Source organism: Primulina eburnea, chromosome 10 (assembly GCF_022965805.1).
Source record: "Primulina eburnea isolate SZY01 chromosome 10, ASM2296580v1, whole genome shotgun sequence".
Lineage (NCBI taxonomy): Eukaryota > Viridiplantae > Streptophyta > Magnoliopsida > Lamiales > Gesneriaceae > Primulina > Primulina eburnea.
In genome coordinates, this window is record NC_133110.1 from 17,565,809 (window position 1) to 17,574,796 (window position 8,988).

An 8,988-nucleotide genomic window follows, 5' to 3' on the forward strand; every position below is an offset into this window, starting at 1 on the left:
CAATAAAAAGGGCAGACGTTTCAATAATTTTCACATATGTACTCCCTACGTGCTGAATATAAGCCATGTTCATTTATTTGACCGAGGAACTAATTTTCAGGTTCTATGCAAGATTGGAAGAAGGTTATTCCAGGTTTACTAGGGTTTTTTACTCGAGTTCATACTACTGGTCAGTCACTCCTTTCCATAGACATTCATTCAAGTTCTACTCACATCTCATGTCTCCCCAGTTTCCCCCACAAATTTTTAAACTCTACTGTCATTCACACAACTACCAAAACCGATTATTTATGCATATAAAAATTCCACTATTCAAGACAAAATGCATTATTTTACCAGATACCAGATGGGATATTAATAACGAGTGACAAGACCAAGAAACATGTAATTCATCAATCCCAATATCATCATCGGCTACCAAAATATTTGCTTCACCATCAAATAACAACACTAGCAATACACAATCCAACCGACCCGCTCATACTAAGTGTGTGCAATGTCCCCATTGCACAAAAGACTGAAATACATAAACGACAAACAGATGCATAACACAAAAGCATATGCAATGGCAATGACGGAATGAAACAACGATGATAACAAAAAAAACATAATGCAGCAGAAAATAAAAATGAAAAGAATAGGAAACAGTGAACTCTCCTAATCAATGCTCATTCTTGTCATGTTCTTGCGGTGGTACCCCAGGTGCATCCCCCTGCTGCTGATAGTCATACGTAAAGTGGAATGGGAGAATGAATGATGGAGGTGGTGGTATGGCCGCTTGGTTAGCACCCCCGTGGATTAGCATGGTGTGCATCAGGGACTCAACGTAGGAAAAATGATCGTTAAAGCTCGTGTTGACTCGGTCCTGATGCACCATGAAGGCGAGTGACTCATCCATCTTATCGTTCTGGGACCGCCTCTGGGGTTGTGACTGTAGGCAGCGCCGGGCGGTGGTGCTCGATCCACCTTTATCTCCCTCGTGAGTTGGAAATTCAATCTGTTGCTTAGCACTCTTCAGATGTAGGTCCTCCGCACAAATAGCCTTCATCGGCTGCAGCCATTTCTCATCATCACGGAAGACAACTCCCGCCCTCGCATACAAATCCGAGATGATGGTAGGAAACAATAGACCGATGTGGCTGTTGTGAACACTCATCATTATTTGCGAATTTATAAGATTGCCCACAATGATGTCATAATCCTTGGATAAGGCAAACAGCGCCACCACCCGCTCCTTCTGTACCTCGTCTTATGCGAGACTGGCATCATCCTTCTCTCCAAAAACGAATACCATAGGGCAATATCGGCCATCAAATATTTCTCGTCAAAGCAACTTGGCGGGCCTCGCAATGGTTTCCAAGTCGCGCCCGGATACTAAATTACCATAATAAGTTATGAACTCCTCGGTGCTTCCTGGATACTAAAACTTGCGGCAATTAATTAATTACCATCAAATAAATATTCAACTCTTAGCCAAAAACAATTACTAATTCTAGCTTGGACCTAAGCTCGGTTTTAAGGTCATAACTCAACCAAAACTTAACCAAAACATACTTCTCATACATGGCTGGAATCCTAACTCAAAATGCCATATTTCATCTAAAGACATAAAAATGAAATTCAATCATCTCGTCACTGAAAAACGACCAAAACCAGCAACCATGAGATGCAAGGTCTGTGATAGATTTAGTTTAGACACTTATGAGTATAAAATTCATATCTAACTCATCGTTGACTTAAATCGATATCCGCCAATTGGAGATGAAAGATAACTCAAATATATAAGTTTTCCTAGAAGAAACCATTTCAAGAATCCTAACAGCTAAATCCCAGAACTAACAAGAAGGCGCTACTACAAGCACACTTCGCGGACAGAAGTCTGTACTGAGCAATTTCGGCAAAATGAGAATAACGACCTCAATTCTTAATGGATTTAACGAATCTTATATCAATACGAAGATAACTCATAGCTCTACAACTCTTATTTGAATCACAAGTTCAAAATCCGAGAGCATAAATGTCATAAACTCGAATAACAGTAGCTACTCTACATAGCTCCGACACAGAATTCCATTTTGACAGAGTTTGCTAAAAAAATCATATCAAATTCGTTTTTAATTGGAATTCAATTTCGTCAACGGCTACAGAAAGCTTAGACATAGATCTATAAGTTCTATATGAACACAAGTTAAGAATCTTAGTGCACAACACACCAAAAACCCAAAAAACAAAAACCAAAAAACCTGCAACTCGAAAAACAGAAACAAACTTTTTCCATGGACAAACTTTTAAAACCTAGGCTTAGGGATTACCTTCAATACTTCCTTTGAACTGAAATAGATTTGGAAATGAGATCATCAAGCCCTAAAGTACAAAAATTACGCAAGAATGAAGGCTGGACAAGAAAACAAATTAGATGCCAAGAGAAGAAACGAGAAGGTTGAGAGGAAATGGGTTGGGCTTGGGGAAAATGGGCTTCCTATAACACATATACACATATATACATGTATTTAAATTATTTAGCCCAAATGCTAGAATGTGACCCGGTCCAAATATTTTACAACTCCCATGTGCTATTAAACATCGATATGTATTTTAATATCGTCTATAATTCCGATATTTTCTAATACATATTTTAACACACAAGTATAATTATTTGGCTTGATTATTTTAATTTAGCACTTTAAAATAATTTTTTCTAATTCTTGCCAAATACTGAATAATTAAATTTGGGTTCTCACATTCTCCCCTAATAAAAGATTTCGCCCTCAAAATCTAACGTACACAACACTTGTACACAAAGTGGTTAAAACATTTACCACTGATAATACATATGAAAATCTGAGTACATGGTGTTATTCATCATATTTCCAAACAAGTGAGGCCACTCTTGACGCATTCTAGCCTCTAACTCTCATGTAGCTTCTTCTATCCCATGTCTACTCCACTGCACCAACACTAAAGGAATCGTGTTATTCCCGAGTTGCTTCTCTTTGCGATCAAGAATTTGAACTGGATGCTCAACATAACTTAGGGAACTATATAACTCCACATCCTCGGTACTCAAAACATGAGATGGATCTGGCTCGTACTTCCGCAGCATAGATACATGAAACACATCGTGTATTGCAGACAAACTCTGCTGCAAGTCCGAACGATAAGCCAAAGTGCCAATTCTCTCAAAAATCACATATGGACCAATATAACATGGAGCTAACTTCCCTTTACGTCCAAATCTTATAGTACCATGAAACGGTGATACTTTCAAGAAGCATAATCGCCAACCCGGAACACTAAAGGCCGATGCCTTTTATTAGCATAACTTGCTTGACGATCTTGGGCTGCTTTCATTCTTTTTCTGATCAATTCAACTTTATCTTTCATTTTTTGTACGAACTCTGGTTTAGACATCTGTCGTTCTCCTACATCTTCTCAACAAATCGGAGATCTGCACTTTATGCCATATAAATCTTCAAACGGTACGATACCGATCGTTGTCTGAAAACTATTGTTGTAAGAGAATTAGACCAGAGACAATGATTCTTGCCAACCACCCTTGAAATCCATTAATTTGCTCGTAACATATCCTCTAGAGTCTGGATGGTTCTTTCTGACTGACCATCTGTGTACAATTTCACATGATCAATGTACAATTTCGCCATTTTAAGTACAAGTACGGTCATATGGAATAAAATGGGCTGATTTAGACAATATATCAACAATCACCCAAATTGCATCACAACCACGATTGGAACGAGGTTGGTGTGTCACGAAATCCATAGCAATGTGCTCCCAATTCAGTTGTGGTACTTCAAGACTATTTAACATACCGCCAGGTCTCATTTGTTCAGCTTTAACATGTTGGAAAGTTAAACATTTAGCCACGAAATCAGAAATTTCCTTCTTCGTACCTTCCCACCAATAATGAGCTCTCAAGGTATGATATATATTTCGATTTTCTGGATGAATGCTATGCCGAATACAATGTGCTTCACGTAGTATAGCTTCTTTCAGATCTATCAAATTAGGAACCACAAGTCTCCCATTAAAGCGCAAACTACCATCTGAGGCAACGCTAAACTTATCTGTTTGAGCCAATTCTTTCAATCTATGAATATGCGGATCATTTCTCTGTGCTGCTTTAATACTTGATATTATCTGTGGCTCGACTTTGATAGATAAAACTATAAAGACATCTCAACTTTTTTGATAAGTCCATCTTGATGTTCCCAAATGCTCGTGGACTTTAGAAATATTCAGAGATGTCAGCATAGCGTTTTGAGCTTTCCTGCTAAGTGCATCTGCAACTAGATTCATTCGCCCTAGTTGATATTGAATCTCACAATCAAAGTCTTTAAGCAACTCCATCCATCGACGTTGTCTCATATTCAAATCGGTCTGTGTGAAAAGATATTTAAGGCTCTTGTGATCAGAATAAATTATAAACTGTTCACCGTTCAGATAATGACGCCATATTTTTAACGCAAACACAATGGCAGCCAATTCTAAATCATGAAATGGATATCGAGTCTCATGTGGCTTCAACTGTCGAGATGCATATGAAATAACTCACCCATTTTGCATTAAAACACATCCCAATCCATTCAGAGAAGCATATGTACACACAACAAATCCGCCAGAGCATGAAGGTAAAGCTAACACTGGAGCTTTTGTCAACTTTTCCTTCAAAGTTTGAAAACTTGATTCACATTCTGCGGTCCACACAAAACGTCGATCTTTTTGAGTTAATTGGATCATAGGCCTTGCAATAATGGAAAATCATTCGATGAAACGCCTATAATACCCTGCTAATCCCAGAAAACTACGAATCTCAGAAAAATTTGTTGGTGTTGGCCAATTAATAACAGCTTCGATTTACAAGGATCCACAGAAACTCCCTGAGCGGATATAACATGAACCAGAAATACTACTCTGTCCAACCAAAATTCACACTTAGAAAATTAATCATATAATTGTGCTGCTCTGAGTGTTTGGAGGACTATTCTAAAATGTTCTCGATGCTCCTTTCTTTGTTTTTGAATAAATCAAAATGTCATCGATAAAGACAATAACGAATTTGTCTAAAAATTATCGAAAAACACGATTCATCAAATCCATGAAAACTGCTGGAGCATTATTCAATCCGAAAGGCATGACTAAGAATTCCTAATGCCCATAACGTGTTTGAAATGCAGTTTTAGGAACATCTTCCTCTCTAACTGTAAGGTCCAAAATTAAGAAGACGTAATCCAACTACATGCAAATCTAGGAATTTTGAAAATGAGTAATTAACTGATTTTAATTGCTATTTGATTATGTGACATACATGTTTACATGTTAAATATGATTTTATTATCATCATGCAAAAAATTGTATTTTAAAGGAGTATTCACGTTGCGATCGAGGAACGGAGACCGAGGGCTGAAAAACGTAAAATGATTTTGTTAAATAATTATTTTTAATTAATTAAAATATGATTGTGGGTTTTTAATATTTTGAAAATAAGGGGTTTTGAGGTGATTTTATACGCCGAGACATAAATTTTATCGGTATTGGTTTTTCAACAAAAATATGAACTTTTTGGCAACCCGGCTATTTAATTCACAAACTATTTTACAAAAACCCTACAACTCCTACTCAAAGTCACACCCAAAATTCTGAATTCCCTCACCGAAGAACACGGCACACACCATCATCAATATTGAAGAGAAAATCGAGAAGCTTAAGGGAAAATTCTAAGCCAAGGTCTTGCTCCGTTCTTCGACGTCGTCAACGAATAATCGTGCGTTAATTACGCAAAGGCACGCGTATTCTTTCCTTCAAAATGAATAATTACGAATTAATTAAAAAGCCTATTTTTTAAGCTAAATAAAATTATGGGAATTTTAATTTTGGCTTAAATAATTATTTGGGACATGTTAGATCAAGAAAATCAAGAAAACATCAAAAACGTAAAACGTCACGTCCGGGGGTAAAACGGTCTTTTTACACCAAAAAATTAGTAAACGTCATGCCAGTGCCCTATTTGCTGTTGTATATGCTAATATGATTGATCCACATGTCACATGTTTGTGAATTTTTATATGTTGAAATCATGATTTTCAAATGTTCATAAATTATTAAGTTAAATTGGACATTTAAAAGATATGTTGCATTCTTGGTTTCAAAATAAAAATGATACGTATATGCATGATTTTTATTGAGTAGTGATAACATGTTGAAGGACGAGAAGTGATTGTGACTATTACGATTATATGATGGAAATTTCGTGATGGTTATGGTCCTAGTGGGAGCCCGACGATCGTGTTTCCTTGGATACGGATATGTATATGTATATGATGATATGTTAATAAGTAAGGTCAGGGCCCAGTTGACCGGTGAGAGTGTTGCTGGTGTCCCCCGCCGCCCAGTATTGTGGTTACATGTAGATGGATCCATCGCCCAACAAGTATATGAACACGAAAGTCACAATCAACGATCTGAATTCAACAAACATGAACATGAACATGAATATGATTACATTAGGTGACATGGTTATGTTTTTAAAATGTTTAAGTTTAAAGTTTATGCATTATTAAGAAAACGATATTTTAAGTACAAGTATTTTTCACCGTTATATGTTAACTGTATTACGTATTACTTATTATCAATGATAGGACGTGTTGAGTCTTTAGACTCACTAGGTGTGTATGATGCAGGTGATATAAATAACTATGAGGTTGGAGGTCTTGACGAGTGACTTGCTGGACTGCACCGGATCCCATCAGAACAATAATCAGCCTAATAAGAAGCCATACACGGGTCCTCCTAGACCTCAAGGACCACCAAAGCCCCAAGGTCAAGTCAAAAAACAAGGACAACAGAAGCAACCATCTGCAGCACCTAAGCCTGCCGATAACCAACCTTGAAAGGAGTGCAACAGTTTTCATTTTGGCAAGTGCATGTGGGGATCTTATAAATGCTTCATCTGCAAGGAAGAAGGGCATAAGGCTTCTGATTGCCCGAAGAAGAAAACACCTACGGTTGGAAGAGCTTATGTGATGAATGCCGAGGAAGCAGAAGAAGAGGCAGACACGACGCTTATCACGGGTAACCTAGTCATTTAACATTTTTTTGTGCTTTCAATTGCTTAAAATGTTAAATTGGTAATTAGAATCGAATTGAGAACAAGATTTAATCTAGTGGAATGTAGGATGCATGTTCTACCTTAGTTGGATTTAAGTTATGATTTTAGAAACCATAGGAAATAATGTTAATTTTGTGCCATATCTTATGGATGATTTGATTCCAAATAAAAAGTTGAGGGCCAAAATTTAAAGAAAATCATAACTAAGAGGGTTTTTTTTGGGGTATCAAAATTATTGGGGTTAAAAGTGCAATTTTCGAGAATTTGAGGGCTAAAAGAAATTTCGAAAGATAAGGGACCTAAGTGCAATCCTGAATTCTTAAAAGTCGATAATGAAATTCTCGGAACATGAGGGGAAAAAAATCAGAATTTTCGAAAATATAAGGATTTATATGCAGTAATTTGAAAATTTGGGTACTAGAATGCGAAATTCGAAAAATTGAATGACTAAAATACAACCTTTTTTTTTAAAGAAATGCTTAAGTTCAACGCGCAATCTACATATAACTTTGGGAAATTAATGATAGTAAAATCCTTAAGTTTCAACACGAAAAGATTTAAAAGATATTTTCACCGCAGGGAGGATCATCATTCTAGGTGTAGCTACCTATGCATTGCAAGATTCAGGAGCTACAAATTCTCTTATATCTGAAACCTTCGTCAAAATACTGAAAATTTCTCCTCAAGGATATGGGTTTGGGTTTCAGAGTTTCTATTCCATCTGGTGATCAAATGCTCACGTCTAAGATTGTTAAGAATCTGGAGTTTCGTTTATTCAAAGATGTTGTTCGGGCAGATCTTATTGTGCTTCCTATGCCCGAATTCGATATTATACTTGGGATGGATTGGTTATCAGTGAATGTAGCTTCGATTGATTTTCTTTTGCGATCGGTATCTATTAGGACACCTAGTGATAAATCTTTTGTCTTTGAGGCGGCAAGAAACAAGCAAATGCCGCACATTATCTTTTTTCTATGTGCGAAGAAGCTTATTAAGCGTGGATGCCAAGCTTATCTAGCATGTGTCACTACTACACATGAATCCATCAGTCTGAAGTTAGAAGATGTTGATATTGTGAGAGATTTTCCTAGCGTCTTTCTCGAGGACGTTTCTGGTATTCCACCCGATCGTGAAGCGGAATTCTCTATTGATCTAATGTCGGGCACAATTCCTATATCAAAAGCACCTTATCGTCTAGCACCTGCTGAAATGAAAGAGCTAAAAGATAAAATCCAAGAATTGCTAGACAAGGGTTTTATTCGCGCTAGTTATTCTCCATGGGACGCACCGGTATTATTTGTGAAGAAGAAGGATGGTAGCATGCGGCTTTGCATTGATTATCGAGATCTCAATAGGGTCACCATCAAGAATAAGTATCCACTGCCTAGAATTGAAGATTTGTTTGATCAATTGCAAGGAGCATCGATATTTTCTAAGATTGATCTGCGATCTGGATACCATCAATGAAAATAAAAGAGTCAGATGTCTACAAGACGGCATTTCGCACGAGATATGGGCACTATGAATTTATGATCATTCCATTCGGTTTGACCAATGCGCCAGCGATCTTCATGGATCTCACGAATCGCGTATTTCAGCCGTATCTGGATCAGTTTATTATTGTCTTCATTGATGTAATATTGATCTATTCCAAGAGTAGAGAGGAGCATAGCCGTCACTTGAGGATCGCACTGCAGGTTCTGCAAGACAGAAAGCTATATGCAAAGTTCAGTAAGTGCGAGTTTTGACTTGATAGAGTGGCGTTCTTAGGCCACATCATTTCTAGTGATGGCGTGGAAGTTGATCCGAGCAAAGTGGAAGCAGTGAAAGAGTGGCCAGTACCGAAGAGTGTTACCGAGGTT

General features: G+C 37.3%; 1 protein-coding gene across 1 annotated transcript; it reads right to left on the reverse strand.

The window, feature by feature from the left end:
• Positions 1-2,914: 2,914 nt before the first annotated feature.
• LOC140842959 (uncharacterized) lies at positions 2,915-3,662 on the reverse strand. Its single transcript, XM_073211169.1, has 2 exons — positions 3,620-3,662; positions 2,915-3,222 (listed from the first exon to the last, which is right to left on the reverse strand). Exons 1-2 carry the CDS (start codon positions 3,660-3,662, stop codon positions 2,915-2,917), a joined length of 351 nt encoding a protein of 116 aa, XP_073067270.1.
• Between the last annotated feature and the right edge of the window lie 5,326 nt (positions 3,663-8,988).

What these genes read in the sequence shown, in the direction of transcription:
- LOC140842959 (XM_073211169.1), bottom strand. Translation starts at nt 3,662, where the DNA reads ATGGCGAAATTGTACATTGATCATGTGAAATTGTACACAGATG. An exon ending in TGTGAAATTGTACACAGATG is followed by an intron (nt 3,223 to 3,619) that starts GTCAGTCAGAAA and finishes TTGGACGTAAAG; the next exon opens with GGAAGTTAGCTCCATGTTAT.